Raw genomic sequence first — 25,244 nt, 5'->3', positions numbered from 1 at the left:
GCCCCCGCCCGCCCGCCCGCCTGCCGGCTCCTGAGCCCCGCGCCCCGCCCGCAGCCGCCGCTCTGCCCTGCCGGCTCACCCTAGCTTGGCTCCGCGCGGGGGCTGCGGGGAGGGGGCGTGGAGGAGGAGCCGAAGAGCAGCGTAGCGGGGAGGAAGGTGAGACTGGGGGAGGGGGGCCGAGAAACCCGCGCTCGGGCGGAGCCGAGGGCTCCTCGCGAAAGTGCCCGCAGCGCCCAGAAGCGTCCCAAGGCCCCGAAGCTGGGAGAAGACGTGGAGCCCTCTTGGGGGACCACGACGACTTTTATGATGACGCAATAGTCGTGCAAAATTATTCGTATATATTTAAACTACACCCGGAAGGCAGGATCCATTCTATTAGCCTCTAAATGCACAATAGAACTAGAAATCGGGAAGGAAGAAAGGCCAAGAGAGTTTGAAAAAAAAAATTTTTTTTTTTTCGGGCGCATGGGAGGACAGGGGAGGGGTGGCGGTAGTCCCTGAGCTGGAAAGTAGGAACTCCTGAATTGAGGCTTGGTTTCCCTTCCTTCCCCTCCACCAACCCAACCCATGCTGTCCACATCATTTGCTATGAAACTGGTGACTAAGGGAGTTACAGCATCTTGAACCACTGACGCACTCTCCACCCCCCGCCCTCCATGCCAGAAAAGGTAGATTGGGCGACTCTGGATGCTGCGGGTGTACCTGTGCTCCCCCTAGAGGCGACATTCTCTGAGGCCCCTTTACAGTCCCAGTATCCCTCGAAGGTGTTAGGTTGGGATCCCTGAGGAGTGTTACACCCCAGAGCTCAAAGACATGGCCAGTGAGCCAGGCGACAACCCCTGCCCTCCCGCCTGGACGAAGCCTGGAAACACCCATCTGTTCACTGGCCAAAAGTGCTGCTTCTAAGTTTAGGCCTTGGAGGACAGGGGAGGCGGGGATGATACACTCCACGTTGACACCACACCCTCCCTCCCCTTGCTGACGCCAGATAAATCGCTTCCTGTCACCAGTTCACAGGATCAGAAAACGCTGTGTTGAGAGGCACCGCAGAGGTCAACCATACGGTCTCCCTGAGATCTCTCTCAGATTATAGGTAAACAAATTGAGACGCAGACAGGTGAAGTGGTTATCCCAAAGGTCTCCACCTCTTTTCAGCATTCAGGTTCTGGGAACACACCGTGGGAAATGCTCAGTTGGTTATGTACTCATGCCATGCTTCCGAGGCCTCAACCCTCAAATCCCAAATCTGATTTCCATTGTCCTGAAAGACATCCTGGCTTGTCAGAAGTTCCTTGTGGAGTCCCACTGGATGTCTCACCAGACCCCTCCATCGTGTTTGAGTGTGAGTATTTACACTGTCAGCTGCTTTAGATTATGCAGTCAATCTGAAAGACACTTTATATGTACTGAATGCCCGGTTAAGGAAGGCAGTTCAGTGTCTTGAAGTCAGATCTCAGTTCAAGGCCAATCTCTGCCACTTCCTTCTAGAGGGGAAGAAAGGAGGACTTAACTCCTTTGCCTGCAGGACCACTTCTTCAGGCAGCATTTGCTGGGACTAGAATTCTGAAAGGAGTCTATTGAGACAGGTTAAGGAGCTACTGCATACTCTCAGCCGAGAGAAGACATTTGGTTTCAACTTTGACAGTAGTCAATCCTAAAGGAAATCAATTCTGAATATTCATTGGAATGACTGATGCTGAAGCTGAAACGCTAATACTTTGGCCACCTGATGTGAAGAACTGACTCACTGGAAAAGACCTTGATGCTGGGCAAGATTGAAGGCAGGAGGAGAAGGGGACAGCAGAGGATGAGAGGATTGGACTCAATGGACATGAGTTTGAGTAAGCTTCCAGGAGTCGGTGATGAACAGGGAAGCCTGGCATGCTGCAGTCCATGGGGTTGCAATGAGTCAGACATGACTGAGCAACTGAACTGACTGACCATAGTTAGCAGTGTGACCTTGACCATGCCACTCCTCAGGGCCTCAGGTTTCTCATCTATAAATGTGAGCTTGTCCATAGGGTGTGATCAAGGCTCACCTTTGACAACTCTAGAGCTCTTCACAATGTACTCTGAAAGATCCTGGTAAAGGCTTTGGGCCAGTTGCTAGAGACATGGGGGAGGCTTTTATGAGGGATAATGAGGTCTGTTCCAGGACTGGGAGGATGAAGGCTTCCTCCATTCAAGACTCCAGCCTCTCAGTTCTTTTACTGCTTTTCAGAAAGGCAGATATTTACTGGGGATCCAGAGAGCTGGATGATTAGCTCCAAAACCTTGACAGATGGAAGGGTCTCTAGGTTCTGGATCCTTTGGGAGAAGTTCTGGGAATATCAGGACATTCCAAATGGGGAACTGATGTCAGATGAATCATGCAATGGTGACTTCATTGATGATGGTGACCTCATCCCTTTGGCCCGTAGAAAAGCCAAAACAGACTGCCAGGAGTACTTCGAGCTCTGGGTTGATTCCACCAGTTGTATATGGAGGCAGAGGGGAGTATTATCCCAGATGCCCAGGTCAGCCCGCTGATAGGTTAGCTAGAAGGACGAAACAGATCTCAACAGATAAGTACTATATAATGTGTTCAGTGCTGTAGTAGGGGATGAAGAACAGTCTTTGGGAAGTGCAGGAAGGCTGTTTGTACCTAGCTCTGGGTGTGCAGAAGGGTGTCATTGGCCTGGGGTTTAATAGGAGTTAGATAAGAATGCCTGGGAAAGACAGAAAGAAGGAACAGCACGCAACTTCTTGGGAATGCTGAGCCATGTAGGGTGGACAGAATGCAGGATTAGTGGTGTGAAAGAACTGATTTGTGTTTAATTGAGAACTGTGTGGTGCTACCAGGCCATGGGCCTCTGGATGCCACGTTAAGGGCATGCGGGGCCAACCTGGGCTGGGCAGTCTGTGCACTGCACAAAGGCAAAGGGAGAAATAGGATACCCAGAAAGGCCCACGTGATACCTGCAAAGCCATGACCCTAGCCTAAGGCTGTGTACATGGGAAGAAGGGGCACTTTTTTATCACAGAGGCCACTTTTGCTTATCAGACCTGTGCCTGTGGGGTGGCATCCACCCACAGAGGGACATCTTTTTAATTTGTTATTGTAAGTTTATTCACTAAGTCACTAAGACCCTGTGGACTGCAGCACGCCAGGCTTCCCTGTCCTTCACTGTCTCCCAGAGTTTGCCTAAACTCATGTCCATTGAGTTAGTGATGCCATCCAACCATCTCATCCTCTGTCATCCCCTTCTCCTCCTGCCTTCAGTGAGTCAGCTCAGGGTCTTTATCCAATGAGTTCTTTCTTTGCATCAGGTGGCCAAAGTATTGGAGCTTCAGCTTCAGCATCAGTCCTTCCAATGAATATTCAGGGTTGATTTCATTTAGGATCGACTGGTTTGATCTCCTTGCTATCCAGACAAAGGCACTAGCTAGGTAAACAGTGGCTCTGGCAGTAAGGATGTGATGAAGGGAGGAAAGGAGGATTTGCTGTGTGCTGTCACTGTGTACTGTGCCCAGGCACTGTCCTAGGTATTTGCTGCTCATTTCATAGGTCATCCTATTACACCCCCAAAATAACCACGCAAGATAAAATTCATAGAGAATACCTACTGGCTTCTCTATCCAAAACAACACCCTTTGCTTGTGTTACATGTTCTTTCTGTGATAGTGTGGTTTATTTTCTTTTTCTTTTTAAAAACATTTACCTGTTGATTTATTTGGCTGCTCCAGGTCTTAGTTGCAGCATACAGGATCTTTTAGTTGTGGCATGCAATCAAACCCAGGCTCCCTGCATTGGGAACATGGAGCCTTAACCCCTGGACCACCAGGGAGGTTCTGATCATATGGTTAAATGGTAGATGCCCTCTTCATACACATCCTGTCCTTGACCTCCATTGATTAGCCCTGGGCACCTGACACCAGATGGGATGACCAGAATCCTTCTTGAGAAGTTTGAATTTGGGATTCAAAACTGGTACTAACTAACTGGAAGATAAGAGCCTAAAGGCAGTGAGTCATTCCTGCTTCATGTTTCAGACATTTACAAAATAGTCAACTCAAGGAAATGAAGCAACAATGCACAGAGAAACAAAAATGGAGAGAGGTGCTCTCCACCCATCCCCCTTAAAAGTGGCAGGGATGACACAGGATATTTATGAGTTCCTGATTCTGGGTATCCCTGAAACTCTGTTGTATACTAGTGGGCTTCAGTTGGTCACTTAATAAGTCCTCCCTTCCTTTTTGCCTAGATGGTGTAGATTGGTTTTCTGTCACTGGTAAAGGAATCTTGTCTATGATAGTATTATCACTGCAGTCAAGATAGATGATGTGCAGAGAAATTAAGACATTTACTCAAAGTCATGTAGCTGCTAAGTGGCAGAGCTAGCTTTCAAAATAATTGGTCTGAGCTCATACTATTTCCCATGTTCCACAGGAAGGAGGCATTAAAAGTGTTCAGTTGGAAATGACAAGTTTAGAGCTATCTTTTGAGATGACCACTCTGGGAGTGGTGTAGAACATGGATTTAGAAGGGACCAGAGTGAAGGCAGAGAAAGTGAGGAGGAGAGAGGTCAAGAAGGTCTGGATCAGGCATGGCTGTGAAAGTGAAGAAGAAGCAGGAAGTTTAGATGACCAAGTTCACAGGGCTTGGTAACACAGAGAAGGGCTGGGGTACTCTGAGGTGTCTATGTTATGATTCCATTGACATATCCCTTCTCTCCCTTTTAAATCTTCTCTGTTTTATCCTCTTTACTTCTTTAGGTTTCTTCCTAACTTTTCAAAATTTACCAATCTCCTCTTGGTGATTAAACATGTGACCAACTGCCTAAATCAAGCTGAGAGTAGAACTCCAGAAGGTCACTAAGTTTCTAAAATGTATTCGCTTTCTGTCATTTTGTTTGTGTCCCCTCACATTTACTCCAGAAATGAACAACTGGATTCCAGTAGATCATTTGGTGTCATGATGCTTTGGGTTCCAAGGAATAGGAAAGTCAGCCCAAATGGTTTCAACAGCAAAGGGAATGTATGGACTTCTTTGATTGAAACAACCAGAAGTAGCTCAGGCTTCAAGTATGGCTTGATCAAAACCCTGAATCAATTTTATTTCCTGCACGTCTTTCAGTTTTTCTCTTCTCTCTGGGTCAGCGTCCTACTTAGGTTGCTTTCTCTCTTGAAAACAAAATGGTTACACCGGGTCCAGGCCTTACCACCCGTATACCACACTGCCCAGCAGGAGAGAGAGCTTCTCTTGATTCGCTTAATACACAAAGTTCTTGGACTTCCTCTCTTCAGATTAGCTGAGTTCATCACGGTGGCCAGCAGAATGTCAGATGCTCATTGCCTTAGGCCTGGGCTACTGGCTGTCCCGGAAACCATTGCTGGGACAGGGGCTTGGAACTATCCTTATTAGGCCGGTCAGGGCCCACCCCAAGGCCAGAGTTTTATTCCCCCTCAAACTCTATGTTTCCTGCACAGTGGACAGTAGGCATGGGGGGTAATATATGCTGGGGAGGCAACCAACAATACCTATTACTCCTGGATTGTTGCCAACAGTCAAAGATTCAAGGTCTCCCCAAGCTATACTAGAAATAAAGAAAAAGCAAATTTCAAGGGAAGAGGGAGGTGAGAAGGATCCAAGTCAAATCTGTGATTTGTTTTAAATTTCAGTCAGTTGATTTGTCACTACATGAATCCAAGCTTGGTGTGAGTCCCTGATTCTTGGCTGATAGTAGTTACTCCTTTTCCCCTTCCAACTTCCTTCTTAGAGTTATTGGCAAGGAGGTAAAATGGTAATCATTCTTCTACCTGGTCCCTGCTGCTCTTTTATTTATTTGGCTGCACTTGGTCTTAGTTGCCACACACTGGATCTTTGATCTTTGTTGCAGCCCTCAGGATCTTTAGTTGGTAGTATGTGGGATCTAGTTCCCTGACCAGGGATTGAACCTGGGCCCCCTGCGTTGGAGGCCCAGAGTCTTAGCCACTGGACCACCAAGAAAGGCCCTCCTCTGCTCTTCAATTATGCTTCTTTCCTCCATACTTGCCCAGTGTCTTCAGACTGCAGCCTCTTCACTCCCCAGGGCTCTCCTGCTTCCCAGACTCCACCTGGCCCACCTTTGTAGCATCACACTGTGTGCCATACCTATTCCTCTTTTTCTTCCTACCACTAAAACCTCCCATCTGCATCCTTTTCTCTTAGGGGTCAGATGTAATGTATTACACTATTTTTTAGCTGAGATGTTAATGGCTTAAACACTGCAGCAATTTCTTAAAGGTCAGTGGTTTCTGATGATCAGGATGATTTAAAAAATCCAATACGTCGGGCTCACTTGATTTCATTTCTAGTTATGTTTCTAGAACACATCTAGATCTCCTTTTTTCTAGCTTGTTACATACTAGAAACTCAGAAGTAAATCCCAGCCTCTGAGAATTTTAGCTCAAGCACCCTTAATAATGTTTTCCCATCTTCATTTCTAACCATCTTTTGCTGCATCCTAGGTCAGGAGACCAGTCATTATAACAGATGGCATTGCCACTATTGCTAAATCATAGAAAAGGACACTTCTTAGAGGCTGCTGGTACAGAATACTTCTATGATCTGGGAGTGGCCACCTCCTGTAAGGTTCAAAGGAGGCCAGATCATAGATCCATCTTCCAGAAATGAAATTAATGATTTTATTCCAGGCTTCAGTTCTAACAGTGCCAGAAAACCATCCAAGATTGTTGATGATTTTTTTTCCATAGTGGATCCTGTGGTCACTGAGTGTTATATGCGCATTTTGAATTTGGGGAATCTTCCACTTTGTAAGTTTTGGTGGGAAGAAAAAGATCACTCTTGTGGAAGCTGTTACAGACTCCTGCTTTCCTTGTCAGACTCAAGAGCTGGAGTGACTACAGTTAAATACAGAGCGCACTCTTGCAGCTTTGGTGCTTGGCCCACAACTCAGTGCTGAATACAGGAAGTGGCACATAGGGTGGGTGGTGGTGCTGGTTGTGGTGTAATTGAGTTCCTGGTGCAGAAGTGACCACTGTATACACTGACTGTCTAGAATTTGTTGGCAGCAACAATACCAGAAGTGGTTTTCTCATCAGAGCAGGTCCTGAGGCATATGTTGGGCGTGGTTCCTGTAAAGACAGTCCTGAGCAGCTTCTCTAGCCTGCCACTATCCTGTGAGCCACGCATAATCCTTAGAATTTCCTTTTCTGTTCTGTTAACCACTTCCAGCTTCTGTTCCTCACAACTCCAGCCTCCTGAGACGACTTTGGAGGACTGGATCGCTGTATTCAATGTGCCTCATGCAGTGCGAGCAGAGATTCCAACTTCTACCATACCTAAATCCCTGTTTTCAGATATTGAATGTAGTTCAGGACTGTGATTTCTGAAAGACAGGAACAAACGAGGCAAACTCTATTACCCTTTCTGCTGGAAGTACTTTCTGAATCGCAGTGCACAAATGAACCAAAGGTGACCTTAGTGGTCTTGCTGAGTTGAGGAGACTTTTCAAGACTGAGTACCAGAGAGGAGGGAGTATTCTCTTGAGTCCGTTGCTTATGCTAAGTTGCTCATCGTTCAGTTGTTAAGTGGTGTCCGACTCTGCAAACACATGAACTGCAGCATGCCAGGCTTCCCTGTCCTTCACTGTCTCCCAGAGTGTGCCCAAACTCTTGTCCGTTGAGTCGGTGATACCATCCTACGATTTCGTCCTCTGTTGCTCCCTTCTCCTCCTGTCCTCAGTCTTTCCCAGCATCAGGGTCTTTTTCCAACAAGTCAGCTCTTTGCGTCAGATGGCCAAAGTATTGGAGCTTCAGCTTCAGCATCAGTCCTTCCAATGAATATTCAGGGTTGGTTTCCTTTAGGATTGACTGGTTTGATCTCTTTGTTGTCCAGAGGACTCTCAAGAGTCTTCTCCAGCACCACAGTTTGAAACTGTCAATTCTTCGGCAATCAGCCTTCTTTATGGTCTAACTCTCACATGACTACTGGAAATAGTATAGCTTTGACTATATGGGCCTTTGTCAGCCGAGTGATATCTCTGCTTTTTAGTACACTATCTAGGTTTGTCATCACTTTCCTTCCAAGGAGCAAGCGTCTTTTAATTTCATGGCTGCAGTCATGTGTCTGCAGTGAGTTTGGAGCCCAGGAAAATAAAATCTGTCACTGTTTCCACTCATGTGCAGGCACAGAGTGAAACGCCACAGGGAGTTAAATTCTTATTGAGCTCTATGTTCCAAGTTTGTGGGTGGAACAGGAGGAGGTGTCTCCCTGGGGCAACCACTGCAGCACCTCTTCACATTCCTCTCTCCTCCATCTGAAAAAGAGTTGCAGATCCCTAGGATTGTGACAGTCTATACAGAAGACTCTTTCCTCACTATCCATCCGTTTATCTATGAGTCCAACAGATAATGCTTAAATGCTATGTACTGGACTCTGTTGTTGTTCAGTTACTAAGTTGTGTCTGATACTTTGCAACCACATGGACTGCAGCACACCAGGCTTTCCTGTCCTTCACTATCTCCTAGAGTTTGGTTAAATTCATGTTCATTGAGTCACTGATGCCATCCAACCGTCTCATCCTCTGTTGCCTCCTTCTCCTCCTGCCCTCAATCTTTCCTAGCATTAGGCTCTTTTCCAGTGAGTCAGCTCTTTGCATCAGCTGGCTTGGAGCTTCAGCTTCAGCATCAGCATCAGTCCTTCCAGTGAATATTCAGGATTGATTCCCTGTAGGATTGACTGGTTTGATCTCTGGGCAAAGTGTTAAGATGAGCACAGAGGGGGTCAGAAAGAGCTTTTCCCAACTATGTCATATGGAAGCCCCTGTGCACCGTGAGGGACACAGTTGAGTGGATACACTCTCTTCCTTGCAAGCCAGTAGCTTCCCTGCTTCTGGGCTTGAGCTGTGTCTCTTAGCAGAGGTGAAGCCAGTCAGGACCTATAGCAGCGAACATTAAGTCAATACTAGAGGAGCATTTGGAGAAGGCAATGGCAACCCACTCCAGTACTTTTGCCTGGAAAATCCCGTGGACGGAGGAGCCTGGTGGGCTGCAGTCCATGGGGTCGCTAGAGTTGGACACGACTGAGTGACTTCACTTTCACTTTTCACTTTCATGAATTGGAGAAGGAAATGGCAACCCACTCCAGTGTTCTTGCCTGGAGAATCCCAGGGACGGGGAGCCTGGTGGGCTGCCGTCTATGGGGTCGCACGGAGTCGGACACGACTGAAGCGACTTAGCAGCAGCAGCAGCAGAGAAGCATTTGGCATCTGAATGCATCCCCTGAACTGGGAACAGGTAGCAAACATTGAACAAGCAGAGCATCTGCTCTTTCTAGGCTATCCCTGACCGTGGCCCACCAGCTGGAGAGTTGGGCAGCCAGCTCCCTTAGAAAAGCTTGTGTCCTGGGGCTCCTGGATGACCTCAAGCCCACCCTCCACTTGCCTGGGGGCTTTCGAGGGGTATGACTACTGGCCTGCTCCTACCTCAAGGCAGCTTGAGGTTCTGGGAAGGGCAGGATGATTGGGGTGGTGTTTTGTGAATGAGGACACCTGTGGTTCACCTAGCATTTAACACAGCATTTGGCTTTCACAGAATTCCTCAGTAACACCCTCTCTGTAAACAGATGAGGCTTTGTGTCTTTATCCAGAGGGAGTTCGAACAGATTGTGAGCCCTTATCCAGATCACCCAGCCTGTGAGTGACATCAGGATTGAACCCTTTACCTCTGATGCTCCATCCATTGCACTTCTCATGACACCAGTTATGACCCATGGGGGCATCCAGGGCAGAGAGAGGCCTCTTACTTCAGGGGCAGCCTGATTCCTACCCTCAGCTACCATCCCATGATGTCCTGTGACCGCCCAGCCCCTGGGGGCATGCTCAGTAGATATTAGCCATGTAAGTTGCTCATGCTTCCCAGGTGGCTCATAAAGATAAAGACTCTGCCTGCTAATGCAGGAAGACACAGGAGACGCAGGTTCAACCCCTGAGTCAGAAAGATTCCCTGGAGGAAGAAATGGCAACGCACTCCAGCATTCTTGCCTGAAAAATTCAATGGACAGAGGAGCCTGGCAGGCTACAATACATGGGCTCACAAAAATTTGGATATGCCTGAGTGACCATGCTCCTCATATGTCATGTAGCCAGAATCTCAGACCACTTCCACCCACCCCCATCCCCACCTAGAAGAGATGTGTTTGGGGATGAATACTTCCATAGATCGATTGAGGGAGAATTTCCAGGGTCTGCTTGAGTAACACTGGTTGCCTTCTAAGGAGGTTGGATTCAATTAACTTGAGGTCAGAGTTTTTCGTTGTCACTTTGTTTTTAGAAGTACTATTTATTGGGCTGCACTGGGGCTTAGTTGCAGTATGTGGGATCTAGTTCCCTGACCAGGAATCAAACCCAAGTCCCCTGCATTGGGAGCACAGAGTTTTAACCACTAGACCATCAGGAAAGTCTGGAGGTCACTGTTGTTCAAATGTTTTGTATATTCAGTTCAGTCGCTCAGTCATGTCCGACTCTTTGCAACCCCATGAATTGCGGCATGCCAGGCCTCCCTGTCCATCACCAACTCCCGGAGTTCACCCAAACTCATGTGGATCTAGTTGGTGATGCCATCCAGCCATCTCATCCTCTGTTGTCCCCTTTTCCTCCTGCCCCCAATCCCTCCGAGCATCAGGGTCTTTTCCAATGAGTCAACTCTTCTCATGAGGTGGCCAAAGTATTGGAGTTTCAGCCTCAGCATCAGTCCTTCCAATGAACACCCAGGACTGGTCTCTTTTGGGATGGACTGGTTGGATCTCCTTGCAGTCCAAGGGACTCTCAAGAGTCTTCTCCAGCACCACAGTTCAAAAGTATCAATTCTTCTGTTTTGTATGTTAAATCACAGTTAACAAATACATTTTCATTGTGCACCAGAATACATATGTATGTATGCATCATATATATGACAAAAATTTGACAAACAGCACTTAAGCTCACTACATGTAATGAATTTTGGATTTTCTATTCCTTTTGGTTTTACAGCCCACACTTTGAAAAACCCTATCTGGGAGCTTTGTTTGCTGGCTGGCTGGCTACCTGGCTGGCAGCTGGAGTGCTCAGGACCACAAAGTGATGAGAACTACAACTAAATGACAAAAGCAACCTGGTTTTTAAAATGGGCCTGAATAAACATTTCTCCAAAGAAAATACACAAATGCCCAATAAGCACATGAAAAGATGTTCAACATCACTAATCATTAGGAAAATGCAAATCAAAACCAAAATGAGTACCACCTCACACCCATTAGGAAGGCTTTTATCAAAAACACAGAAAATCACAAATATTGGTGAAGACATGGGGAAATTGAAACCCTTGTTGCATTGCTGGTGGGAATATAAAATGGTGGAGCCACTGTGGAAAATGGCACAGTTTCCTCAAAAAAGTAGAGCATTGCCATGTGATCTAGCAATTCCCTTTCTAGGTAAATACCTATAATAATTGAAGGCAACGACTGGAACAGATATTTGTACACCCACACTCAGAGGAATGTTATTCATAATAGCAAAAAGGTAGAAGCAACCCAAATGCCACTGACGACTGAGCAAAATGTGATAGGTACATACAATGGAATGTTATTCAGCCTTATAAAGGAAGGAAATTCTGACAAGTGCTACAACATGGATAAACCTTGAGTACATTTTGCTACGTGAAATAAGTCAGTCACAAAGGACAAATGATTCCACTCCCAAGAGGTTTCAAGAGTGGTCAGCTCTAGAAAAATGAGCATCAGAGAACTGATGCTTTTGAACTGTGATGTTGGAGAAGACTCTTGAGAGTCCCTTGGACTGCAAGGAGATCAAACCAGTCATTCTTAAAGGAAATCAGTCCTGAATATTCATTGGAATGACTGATGCTGAAGCTGAAACTCCAATACTTTGGCCATCTGATGTGAAGAACTGACTCCTTGGAAAAGATCCTGATGCTGGGAAATATTGAAGGCAGGAGGAGAAGGGGATGACAGAGGATGAGATGGCTGGATGGCATCACCGACTCGATGGATGTGAGTTTGAGCATGCTCCAGGAGTTGGTGATGGACTGGGAAGCCTGGCGTGCTGCAGTCCACGGGGTTGCTAAGAGTCAGACATCCCTAAGCGACTGAACTGAGGATGGTCAAATGCATAGAAACCGAAAGCAGTGCGGTGGTTGCCAGGAAATGCGGGAAGACCGAATGAGGAGTTAGTGTTTGATGGGTACAGCATTCTGGAGATGATTGGTGATGTCTGTCACACGACAATGTGAATGTATTTAATGCCACTGAACATTACTTCGGAGAAGGCAATGGCACCCCACTCCAGTACTCTTGCCTGGAAAATCCCATGGATGGAGGAGCCTGGTAGGCTGCAGTCCATGGGGTCGCTAAGAGTCGGATACGACTGAGCAACTTCACTTTCACTTTTCACTTTCCTGCATTGGAGAAGGAAATGGCAACCCACTCTAGTGTTCTTGCCTGGAGAATCCCAGGGACGGGGAAGCCTGGTGGGCTGCCGTCTATGGGGTTGCACAGAGTCGGACACGACTGAAGTGACTTAGCAGCAGCAGCAGAACATTACTTAGTGGTTAAAATGACAAAAATTTGTTATGTGTATTTTACCACAATAAGACAAAGAAAAAAAAAAGGATTTTACTTTTCAAATGGGATTTCCAGCTTCCCTAAAATATGAGAACTTGTGCCCCCAAGTCCCCATTTCCAGGAGACTCAGAAGGCTGAGCCCTTTAGGCAGCAAAGAAAGGAAGGGGTTTTGTTCTGGAGGTGGGGGAGCCACCACTGCAAACCTTTAGCCATGCAACTTTGTAGCATATTGCTCTCTGGGAGAACTGGACTCCTTCCAAGTAGCCTTCCTGCAGATGTGTGAAAAGGAGAAACTAAGTTGTAAATTCTTAATGTACATTATTTGGGGAAGAAATGTCTCTGACCCTACCTGATTCTCTACTTTATATTACCTGCCTGCCTCTTGTGGGCATTAGCTTTCTCCAGTCCCAATCACAGCCTGCTTTGCCACTGGGATGGATTTCTTAGATTAAAACTGTATGTGTCCTCTTAGTTATCAGCAACTGAAGCAGAGATAAAGCTTTGTGAACACTTCTGATTTCCTCTCTGGGGGGACGGGTCTTTTAATTCCTCACCAAATGAACTCTCTGGCTGTTGCTTTCTCTATCCCCAGCTGGCTCTGAAAGGAGCAGTGTGCCTCACACCTGCTTTCCTGTATCTTCACACTGAGCTGAGCAGCTCAACTCTGTGGGTGGAGCTTCGGCAGGTGCTGCCAGGGCCAGACCCTGAGTCTTCAAACCTGCCAGCTCTGGTACCACATCTCCTTCCACCTCTGTTCTCATGTTCTTGTCCAAGCATCCATGCAGTCTTGACCTGGCATTTACTTCAAGCCAGACTCTCCAGCTTTCACCACCACCAGGCTAATCTTTCTAAACCCGGGTTTGGCCAAGTTACATCCCTACTCAAAACCTTTAATGGGTCTCCTTAGCCTCATGTCCCAGCCCTCAGTCTGACATTTCAAATCTTCCCCAACTGAGCTCCGACTTTCTAGACATCGCTCACTCCCACTGCCACTGGAGGCCTGTCTGCTGCTGCTGATCCAATCTGTTCTCTGCGCTCAGACCTCCTACACATTCCCAGCACAGTGCCTCTGCCCACAGCGTTCTCCCTGTCAAAAGACTCTCACTTTCTCTTCCTGCTTCTCAAGTGTCTGTCCTTCAATCCCCATCCGTGCCTCTCCCTCCGAGGTTGACCCTTTGCCCAGAGGACCACTCCTTCTACTGCAGTCTGCAGTCACAGTCATACAGCCTGTGTCCTCTGCTTGCTCTTATTCCTTCCTATGTTGGGTCCAGGTACCCTTCCACGTTTCTGAGCCAGAGTCCTTCTGGAAACCCCAAGGCATTGCTTCGAGTCAGGTATCCCTAACAACTTGATTGATTCTTATCTATTTGGAAAACCCTCCTTCATGAATATACCAACTTGCTACCTTTTCCAAGTGGTGGTGATGGTTTAGTCACTAAGTCGTGTCTGACTCTTGAGACCCCGTGGACTGTAGCCCACCAGGCTCCTCTGTCCATGAAGTTCTCCAGGCAAGAATACTGGAATGGGTTGCCATTTCCTTCTCCAGGGGATCTTCCCAACCCAGGGATAGAACCTGGGTCTCTTACGTGGCAAGTGGATTCTTTATCAGTTGAGCTACCAGGGAAGTGACCTGCATCGAAAGCATTTGTTGTCACTAATGGTGTGTTTCAAACCACCCGCTACATAGCTTAATGGTTGCAGAGCAATTCATTATAAAAGAGCCCATGGTGAACTTGGGAGGGAGGGATTTAGGCATTGGATCCCTTCATTTGCTTAGCCTTTTTCTTTTTTTTACTATATATTTATTTGGCCATGTCAGGTCTTAGTTGTGGCATGTGGGATCTTTAACTGCAGTGTATGGGACCTAGTTCCCTGATCTGGGATCGAACCCTGGCCCCCTGCACTGGGAGCTTGGCGTCTTAGGCGGTGGACCACCAGCGAAGTCCTCACCTAGCTGTCTTGGAGCTGCTGATTGCTAACAGGCCACCCTGTAGTGTGACTTCATGTTGACCTGTTGGTCCCTCCTATGACATCGTGGGCTTGGGAGGCAGGGCTGGTGTTTGCTTGTTCTCTATCTCTAGTGCCTACATGGTGCCTGGCATGTAGTAGATGTTCAGCAAATATTTGTCCAAAGACAGAAAAGGGGACCCCCCCCTTTCCACATATTAAGTATTTTAAACCCCCCAGAGGAGTCCTTATTTTTCTGAATTTCCTCACCCACTTCCTGGGCCCTGCAAGTTGCCCCGGGCACCCTTTCCTTGCTTACTCTGTCATCTCTAAGTGGCTGGAGGCCCCGGTTTGGTGCTGTTTGTCCTTAAACCAGGGATCCCAGACCTGGACACATGACCTCTCAGACTTACAAATCCCAGCTGGAATGAGGAACAGTAGCATCAGGGTCTGGACAGGGTTCCAGGCTGACAGACACATTTGGCCCCCCAAGCATGCCTGCTTCCCCTCCTCCCTCTCGTGGTGACGAGGATTCTCCAAGGTGCACACAGGCTCCTGTAGGTGAGGACTGGCGAAGAGAGATTTCCAAGCCCACACTTCCTCTAAGAACACCTCTTATGCCTATGAATATAAAATCATCAGCTTTGAAATGTCTTCTTCCCCAAGGTCATAAGGAGGGGTTTCTGGGGGTGCTGGTAATGTCCTTGTGCTTGACCTGGGTGCGGTTACTGCAAGTTTGCCTCATAATAATTCATTAAGCTGTATACTTTTCTGAATGTGTGTTACAATTCACGATAAAAAAAAAAAGTACTCCCCCCACCCCAGCCTCAAGCCTTTAATCCAATCAATTCATGTTTAACGAGTCTGCATCCAACCCCTGCTAGAGAAGGAGATTTTTGTCCTCAAGGAATTTCCTGGAGGAAGCAAGGTAACTGGAGCATCAAAAGACTGTGAATTATATCTGGAAAATAGGCCATGCTGTCATTTTGAGGAGGAGTCCAGAGGTCAAGGAGGTAGTGGGACTCACATTGGGCCGAAGATGTAGATGTGATTTAGTTAAGTGGAGAGAAGCAGAGGAAGGCTGTTTAGCTGAGGGAACTGTGTGATCACAAGCTATGTGAGTTAGGTAGGGCTGAGCCTGCTGTGTCTGGGGGGCAGTGAAGAGACCTTGGTATTGAATAGTTTATGGGAGTAAGACCATCTTGAGAGCTTTGGGTGCTGTCCCCTACCAAGTACGGGCAGGACAGATGCCACTTACAGTGCAAGTCTGCCTTGTGGGACGGGAGAGTCCTGTGCCCTCGTGCAAGAGCAGACACGTATGTTTCATATTTCTTAGCTCCTTTTCATTGTTTTGTTTGAGCCACAGGCTCATGTGAGTTCATAATCCCCATCCCAGACAGACTGCAAGTTACATCAGCCAGATGCATTATACGGGCAGCTGCGTTCCTGCGGAGACACTTGCTCAATCCCTGACTTCTAGCCCTGCCCCACCGTGCAGCTGCTTTCAAGTCCCAGCACTGAGAGACTGATTAGAAGTGGGAGTCCCAGAGGAGGTATGAGAACTCAGGACTGCAGTTTCAGGGACTGTTACAGGCTGTGAGATGACTCCACCTCACCCCCACAGCCCAAGAGCCCTGAAATTCCAGGACTTCACCTCCCATCACCAAGGATATGGCTGGCCACCTGAGATCACGGGTGAATATGCCGTGAAGCGCTGGGAGGTTCTCAAGCTTCTTGCAGGGTTACTAAGTTGAATACAAGGAAGCAAGACTAGGACGTGTTTCTACTTACTTTTGAGAATGGAAATCAAAGCAGTCTCTGTACATATACAGAGGGACGATGATGAGGCTTAAAGCAGAGGAGAAGAGCTAGGTATAAAGCAGTAGCAGTCTAGTAGTGACACTGATGATGATGGGAACTGCCAAGCATGACGATTAACTGTGTGCTTAGCATTATGCTAAACACTCACTTCTTTCATTTAAGCCTCACAATAATCCTATGATGTGCATGCTATTATTATTTCCACTGTACAGATGAGGAAACTGAGCCTTCAAGGCATGAGCTGATTCCCCAAAGTCATACAAATGTTAAGTGCTGAACTAGGATCTCAATTCCAGCAATCTTACTCCAGAAGATTACTTACACTGTGGAAGCCAGTGATGCCCCCGTTGAGCCCTGTCTGGACTTGGAGAGGATGTCCTCGCTTATGGACCAGAGCATGCCAGCACCTGTGGCCAGCGTGCCATTCTTAGAGACCATCTGGCACATTTTGTTTGCCCTGGTTTCTCACTAGACAACTTTTGCATTTGGCTTCCCATGTGACTCACATACAAAGAGGGCCATGACCTGCCAGCTTGACGGCTGTATCTTTCATTAGTAAATTAAGAAACTGGCTGCCTGGGTTCACACACACATCTGTCTCTGATGGTTTGGTTAAGGTGGGCCCACCCCAGAGTTGAAGCCCACCGTGTGCCAACTTAATTGAGATTCTGGGTGTGCAAGCACATCCCCCAGCCCAAGCCTGTGTGCCAAGGAAATTCCTCTTAACCTCCTTTTGGCGGGCTTGGCTCGCCTTCCCCAGTGACAGCCTGGCTCTTTCAATTCGAGCTGCCAGGTCAGACTGAGAGGGTCGTCTGCAGAAAGAAGGAAGCAACAGTGCCAGGTTCCAGTAGGTGTTCCAAGTTCCACATTCTGCCTGCAGACTCCGGCACCAGAGCAAAGGCTGGCCCTTGGCAGGGGGGCTGGTAAGGATTTGTCTGGTACATTTTTTCCTCTATACACTTAACCTGCAACTTCCTGCATCTCCCACTCTCTGTCTTTCATTTACACTGTACAGAATGTACAGTGAATCTCTGTACATTCATTACACTCTCAAAGCTGGTGATCAGCAGGGTTACCCAGAGAGCCTTAAAAAAAAATTTAATGGACTTGTCTTATTTAGGAACAGAGAATGTTTTGCTGTTTACTTACAAAAGCGCAGTTTAAGAAAAATTACATCCTAAAATAATGGAGAATGGATGGGCTAAATTATTTTCTTTTTAACTTCCGATGACAGTTTGCAAAGTTGAACCCAAAGTCTTGGTCTTTGTCATGAACATGGGTATGTTTTTCCGACAAGCTTTGGTGAGTGGTACATCTTTCGGGGACAGCATTTTTTTTTTTTTCCAATTAAAAAAAACAGGTAACATACAGTCTACCCTCTTAACAAAAAATTTAAGTGTACAGTACTAGCTATATACGCATTGTTGTATAGCCAATTTCTAGGACTTTTTCATCTTGCATGATTGAAACTCTATACCCATTAAACAGCAACTTCCTAATTCCCCACCATTTAGCCCCTGGAAACCATCATTATACTTTCTGCTTCTATGAATTTGATTCTTAAGATGCCTCATTTAAGTGTAATCATGTAGTATTTTTCCTGTGACTGACTTGTTTCACATTGCATAATAATGTCCTCAAGGTTCATCTATGATATGGCATATGACAGAATTTCCTTGTCATATTAAGGCAAAATTATATTTCATTGAATGTATATACAACATTTCCTTTATCCATTCAATCATAAATAGACATTTAAGTTGCTTCTACCTCTTGGTTATTGTGAGTAAATCTTCAGTGAACATGAGAATGCAAATATCTCTTTTGAGATCCTGTTTTCAATTCTTTTGGGTAAATCTCCAGAGGTGAAATTGTTGGATTATATGGGATTCTTTAATCCATTTTGAGTTGATTTCTGTGTAAGATAAGGGTCCAATTTAATTCTTTTGCCTGAGGATATTTAGTTTTCCTAGTACCATTTGTTCAGAGAAGGCACTGGCGACCCACTCCAGTACTCTTGCCTGGAAACTCCCATGGACGGAGGAGCCTGGTAGGCTATAGTCCATGGGGTCGCTAAGAGTCGGACACGACTGAGCGACTTCCCTTTCACTTTCCACTTTCATGCATTGGAGAAGGAAATGGCAACCCACTCCAGTGTTCTTGCCTGGAGAATCCCAGGGACGGAGGAGCCTGGTGGGCTGCCATCTATGGGGTCCCACAGAGTCAGACATGACTGACATGACTCAGCAGCAGCAGTACCATTTGTTAAAGAGATTGTCCTTTCCCCATTGCGTATTCATGGCACCCTTGTTGAAGATCATTTTATTGTGTTTGTGTGGGTTTATTTCTAGGATCTGTATCCTGTTTATATTGGTCTCTCTACCAGTACTATACTGTTTCAGTTACTATAGGTTTGTAATATGTTTTGAAGTTAGGAGTGTGACGCCTCCAGCTTTGTTCTCTTTCAAGACTGTTTTTGCTGTGAAGGATTCCTTGTGGTTTCATTTTAATTTTAGGGTTGTTTTTTCTATTTCTTAAAAAAAATGCCATTGGGCATTTGATAGAGATTGTATTGAATTTGTAGATCGATTTGAGTAGTATGAACAGTATTAAGTCTTCTAATGAACATAGGTTATCTTTCCATTTATTTGTGTCATTAAATTCTTCCAACAGTAATTTGTAGTTTTTAGTGTTCAAGTATTTAGCTTCCTTGGTTAAATTTAGTCACAGTATTTTGTTCTTTTTGATTATATTATAATTGGAATTGTTTTCTTAATTTTCTTTTTAGATTATTCATTTTAATATTACAGAAACAATTGATTTTTGTATGTTGATCTTGTATGTTTCCAATTTTGATGTCTTTCTCTTGTCTAATTGCTGTGACTAGGACTTCCAATTCTATGTTGAATAAAAGTGGCAAGAGTGGGCATCCTTGCCTCATTCCTGATGTTAGAAAAATAGCTTTCATTTTTTCACTGTTGAGTATGAATGATGCTGTGTGCTAAGTCGATTCAGTCGTGTCCGACTCTTTGCGACTCCATGAACCATAGCCCTCCAGGCTTCTCTGTCCATGGGTTTCTCCAGGCAAGAATATTGGAGTGGGTTGCCATTTCCTTCTCCAGGGGATTTTCCTGAACCAGGGATTGAACTCATGTCCTTATGTCTCCTGCATTACAGGCAGGTTCTTTACCTCTAGCGCCACCTGGGAAGCCAGGTGGATGATGTTAGCTGTGCACTTTTCATATATGACCTGCATTATATTGAGGTAATTTCATTCTATTCCTACTTTGTTGGTTGTTTTTTTATCATGAAAGGGTGTCTAACTTTCTCAAATGCCTTTTCTTCATCTGAAATGATCATGTGATTTTATCTTTCATTCTATTAATGTGGTATATTGCACTGATTGATTTTTGCATGTTGAATGATCATTTGTATGATCATTGATTTTTATATGTTGAACCATCCTTGCATTCTAGGGATAAATCCCTCTTGGTCATGGTGTATAATTCTTCTAACATGCTCTTGAATTTAGTTTGCTAATATTTTGTTGAGGATTTTTACATCTGTGTTCATCAAGGATATTGGGCTGCAGTTTTCTTTAGTGTCTTTGGCTTTGTTATCAGGGTAATTATTGTCGTTCAGGTGCTCAGTCGTGTCCAACAATTTGTGACCTCATGGACCGCAGCACACCAGGCTTCTCTGTCCTTCACCATCTCCCCAAGCTTGCTCAAACTCATGTTCCTTGAGTCAATGATGCCATCCAACCATCTCATCCTCTGTCATCCCCTTCTCCTCCTGCCTTCAATCTTTCCCACCTTCAGGGTATTTTTCAGTGAGTTAGTTCTTCTCATCAGGTGGCCAAAATATTGGAGCTTCAGCTTCAGTATCAGTCCTTCCAATGAATATTCATGGTTGATTTCCTTTAGGATTGACTGGTTTGATCTCTTTGCGGTCCAAGGGACTCTCAAGAGTCTTCTCCAATACCACAGTTCAAAAGCATCAATCCTTTGGTGCTCAGCTTTCTTTATGGTCCAGCTCTCACATCCATACATGACTACTGGAAAAACCATAGCTTTGACTATATGGACCTTTGTTGGCAAAGTGCTTTTTAATATACTGTCTAGGTTTGTCATAGCTTTTCTTCCAAGGAGCAAGCATCTTTAAATTTCATGGTTGCAGTCACTGTCTGCAGTGATTTTGGAGCCCAAGAAAAAATGCTGACCTCTTAAAGTGAATTTGGAGGTGCTCCCTCCTCTTCCATTTTTCGGAAGAGTTTGCAAGGAGTTGACATTGATTTTTTAATTTTTTTTTTTTTTTTGGTAGGGTTCTCCTTTGAAGTTACCTGGTCCTGGGATTTTTTCACTGGGAGGTTTTGATTACTGATTCAATCTCCTTACTTGTTATAGCTATGTTCAGATTTTCTATTTATATTTAGTCTCGGTAGGTTGTATGTATCTTGGAATTTATCCATTTCTTTTAGGTTTTCCAATTTGTTGGCATATGGCTGTTCATAGTAATCTCTTATAATCCTTTTTATTTCTGTGGCACTGTTAGTAATGTCTCCTCTTTCATTTTTTATTTTATTTGAGTCTTCTGTTTTTTTCTTAGTCTAATTAAAGGTTGTCAGTTTTATCATTTCAAAAGCTCTTAGTTTTATTGATTCCCCCCCCCTCCATTTTTCTATTTCATTTATTTTTGCCCTAATTTTTATTATTTCCTTCTGCTAATTTTGGGCTTAGTTTTTGTTTTCCTAGTTCCTTAAAGGTATAAAATTAGGCTGCTTATTTGAAATTTTTCTTCTTTTTTTAAAAAAATATGTATTTTTGGCTGTGCTGGGTCTTTGTTGCTGTGAGCAGGCTTCCTCTGGTTGCCGTGTGCGGGCTTCTCATTGTGTTGGCTTCTCTGGTCGTGGAGCACAGGCTCTAGAGAGTGCAGACTTCAGTAGTTGTCATGCACCGGCTTAAGTCATCATGAGGCATGTGGCATCTTCCTGAACCAGAGATAAATCTGTGTCTCCTGCATTGACAGGCAGTTTCTTAATCATTGGACCACTAGGGCAGTCCTTTCTTCTTTTTACTTGTAGGCTTTTAACACTATAAACTTCTTTCTCAACACTGCTTTTGCTACATCCCAAGTTTTGGTATGTTGTATTTCATTTTTGTTTGTCTCAAGATATTTTTTAATTTCCCTTTTGATGTCTTCTTTGAGCTACTGGTTGTTCAAGAGCATTTTAATTTCCACATGCTTGTGAAATTTCCATTTTTCCTTCTGCTACTGATTTCTAGTTTCATTGCATTGTGGTCAGAAAAGATGCTTGGTATGATTTCAGTCTTTTTCAGTTTGTTAAGACTTGGTTTGTGACCTAACATGTAATCTATGCTGGAGAATGTTAAAATTGTACTTGAGAAAAATGTGTATTTTGCCGCTGTTCATGGAATATTTTGCTATGTCTGTTAGGTCTGTTTGATCTGTATCATTGTTACAGTCCTCTGTTTCCTTATTGATCTTCTCTCTGGATATTTTATTTATTATTGAAAATGGGATGTTGAACTCTTACTGTTATTGTGTTCCTGTCTATTACTCTTCAGTCCTGTCAATGTTTACTTCATAGTAGTCTGATGTTGGGTACGTATCTATTTATAGTTATTATATCTTCTTGTTGAATTGACCTTTATTTTTATAAAATGTCTTTCTTTTACTCTTAGGACAGTTTTTTACATGAAGTATATTTTATATAACTTAAGTACAGCCATTCCTGCTCTCTTTTGGTTACCATTTGCATAGACTGTCTTTTTCTGTCTTTTCACTTGAAAGTAAAAAGAATATGTGTTTCACGGCCTATGTGTGTTCTTAAAGTGAGTCTCTTGGAGACAGCGTAGGATTGGATCTTGTTTTGTTTTTAATTTCATTTAGCCACTCTATAGCTTTTGATTATGGAGTTTAATCCATTTACATTTTAAATAATTACTTGTAAAAGAAAGATGTGCTATTGCCGGTTTGTTCATTGTTTTCTGTCTTCCAGCATTTTTTGTCCCTCTCCTGCTGTCCCCATGTTTCAGCGATTTGTTTTAGAGACATGATTTGGTTGGTTTTTCACTTTTGCTTGTGAATCTGGATGTCCATTGCCTTCCTCAGATTTGGGGAGTTTGGAGTCATTATTTCTTCAAATAAGCTTTCTGCTCCTTTCTTTCTTTCTCCTCACCTTCTGGGACTTCCATAGTGCATATATTAATCCATTTGATGGTGTTCCATATGTCCCTAGACTTTCTGCACTTAAAAAAAATTTTGCTTCTCCAATAATGGATACTTTCAAATGGCCTATCTTTGAGTTTGCTGATTATTTCTTCTCCATAATCAAGTCTGTTGTTGAACACCTCTAGTGAATTTTTCAATTCAGCTATTATATTCTTTAGCTTCAAATTTTCTGTTAGGTTCTTTTTAATATTTTCTGCCTCTTTATTGCTAGTCTTATTTTTTCATATGTCATTTTTAAAATTTCCTATATCATTTGCCTGGGCTCATTAAGCATCCCAGAGAGTCTTTTTTTGTTTCTTTTCCATTATGGTTTATTACAGAATATTGAATATAGTTACCTATGCTATACCATAGGACCTTGCTGTTTAACCATGCTATATATAATAGTTTGCATCTGCTAGTCCCACACTCCCAGTCCAGCCCTCCCCTGCATCCCATCCACCTTAGCAGCCACAAGTCTGTTCTCTATGTCTGTGAGTTTGTTTCTTTTTTGTAGATAAGTTCGTTTGTGTCATATTTTAGAGTCCACAGATAAGTTATATATATATGTCTTTCTCTTTCTGACTTACTTTGCTTAGCATGATAATCTCTAAGTCCATCCATATAGCTGCAGATGGCATTATTTCATTCTTTTTTATGACTAAGATTCCATTGTATATATGTGTGTGTGAATATATATATACCACATCTTTTTTCCATGCATCTGTTCTTGGACATTTAGATTGTTTCCATGTCTTGGCTTTTGTGAATAATGCTGAAATGAACTTAGAGGTGCAGGTATCTTTTCACATTATAGTTTTGTCTGGATGTGTGCCCAGGAGTGGGATTGCTGGATCATCTGGCAACTCTAGTTTTTGGAAGAACCTTCATACTGTTCTCCATAGTGACTGCACCAATTTACAGTCCCACCAACAGTGTAGGAGGGCCCAGAGAGACTTAAAGATATGGATTCCCACGCAGACCCTACTGGCAGAGCTTCTAATTCAGTATTCTGGAGTGGGGCCTGGAAAGCTGTATTCCTGAAAGGCCCACAGGTGATTTATACGTACATCTAGGTTTGGAAACCACTTCCAGTTAAAGGATTAGCGTCAACCTCTCCCACCTCCAGTTCTCTCCAGGGTGCCACTATCTGTCCATGAGTATTGTGTCTCTTCGTATCATTTGAGGCACTAAAGACCTTTCCTTTTCTAGGCAACCTTCCTGGATTGAATCCTGTTTAACCACAAGTTTCTTATGACTCCCTCAGCCCTCTCCAACCTGAAATGTGCCTACACTTTCCATTTTTGTATTAATTTGACCTTTCCATTCTCTCCACTTGTTATCTATGATTGAGCCATTGCTGGCTGGAAATCTTTTGTCTTGATTGTCTCATATTATTTGATGACAAAAAGGTGATGAGTGTAGTAAAAATGGAACTCTAGGAACCCAAGTTTGAGTCTGATTCTACTAGGGTAAGACCTTGGACAAGTTGCTTTCCCTCTCTGGGCTTCAGTTTCCTCATCTGTGACATGAGTCATGAATAAATGGTCTCTGTGATCCTTCCCTTTGGACCCTAACTCTATCCTTCCTCCCTTCATACACTCCACAGCTCAGAAAGTGGAGCTCCGGAAACACACCTGAAATTCTGCCCTAAGTCAGAGGAACCAGAGGTCCACCAGTTCTTCCTCTACCTCCCTTTCCAGGAGCAGCCATGGCCCTGAGTGATGTCGATGTGCAAAAGCAGATTAAGCACATGATGGCTTTCATTGAGCAGGAAGCCAATGAGAAGGCAGAAGAAATAGATGCCAAGGCTGAGGAAGAGTTCAACATTGAGAAAGGACGCCTTGTGCAAACCCAGCGACTGAAGATTATGGAGTATTATGAGAAGAAAGAGAAGCAGATAGAACAGCAGAAGAAAATCCAGATGTCTACCTTGAGGAATCAGGCAAGGCTGAAAGTCCTGAGAGCCCGAAACGACCTCATCTCAGAGTTGCTGAATGATGCAAAGCTGAGACTCAGCCGGATTGTGACAGACCCAGAATTTTACCAGGGGCTGCTGGATAAACTAGTGCTCCAGGGTCTGCTCCGACTGCTGGAGCCTGTGGTGATTGTACGCTGCAGGCCACAGGACCACTTCCTGGTGGAGGCTGCAGTGCAAAGAGCCATCCCCCAGTACACCGCAGTCTCCCACAGATGTGTGGAAGTTCAAGTTGACAAAGAGGTGCAACTGGCTACAGACACAACTGGAGGTGTGGAGGTCTACAGTAGTGATCAGAGAATAATGGTTTCTAATACTCTGGAAAGTCGCCTGGATCTCTTATCCCAGCAAAAGATGCCAGAAATACGAAAGGCCTTGTTTGGAGCCAATGCCAACAGGAAGTTTTTTGTATAAGCCTCTGGAAAGTGAAGCTCCTGTTGAACTTCTAAGCCGTAAAAGCATAACCTATTAGGGCAAAGCAAACTGGTAATATCTCCTCCTCTGTTTTGCCCTGGGATTAGTCTATCTTTATCAAATACTCTCTGACTAGCTAAAGGCATTATACTTTGGAATAAAGCCTGACTTAATGCTTATAAATCGAATTCCATTTTATCTATACATTCTAGAGCTCCTGGTCAATTCTACAGTCTGGGCTGAAAGAAA

The 25,244-nt window shown here is 44.6% G+C and overlaps 1 protein-coding gene across 2 annotated transcripts; it reads left to right on the top strand.

The window, feature by feature from the left end:
• The first annotated feature begins 69 nt into the window (after positions 1-69).
• Positions 70-25,178, top strand: ATP6V1E2 (ATPase H+ transporting V1 subunit E2). Of its 2 annotated transcripts, XM_027555175.1 has the most exons (3): positions 70-156; positions 1,156-1,342; positions 24,213-25,178. In XM_027555175.1, exon 3 carries the CDS (start codon positions 24,315-24,317, stop codon positions 24,993-24,995), a length of 681 nt encoding a protein of 226 aa, XP_027410976.1. In that variant the 5' UTR covers positions 70-156; positions 1,156-1,342; positions 24,213-24,314; the 3' UTR covers positions 24,996-25,178. The 2 variants fall into 2 exon arrangements, with proteins under 2 accessions (XP_027410976.1, XP_027410977.1); XM_027555176.1 differs by lacking the exon at positions 1,156-1,342 and having other exon boundaries at positions 84-156.
• The last annotated feature ends 66 nt before the right edge of the window (positions 25,179-25,244 follow it).

The sequence above is a fragment of the Bos indicus x Bos taurus genome, chromosome 11 (assembly GCF_003369695.1).
Source record: "Bos indicus x Bos taurus breed Angus x Brahman F1 hybrid chromosome 11, Bos_hybrid_MaternalHap_v2.0, whole genome shotgun sequence".
In the NCBI taxonomy this organism is placed as follows: domain Eukaryota; kingdom Metazoa; phylum Chordata; class Mammalia; order Artiodactyla; family Bovidae; genus Bos; species Bos indicus x Bos taurus.
Note: the sequence above shows the minus strand (reverse complement) of the source record. Positions and strands in the feature narration are given on the sequence as shown.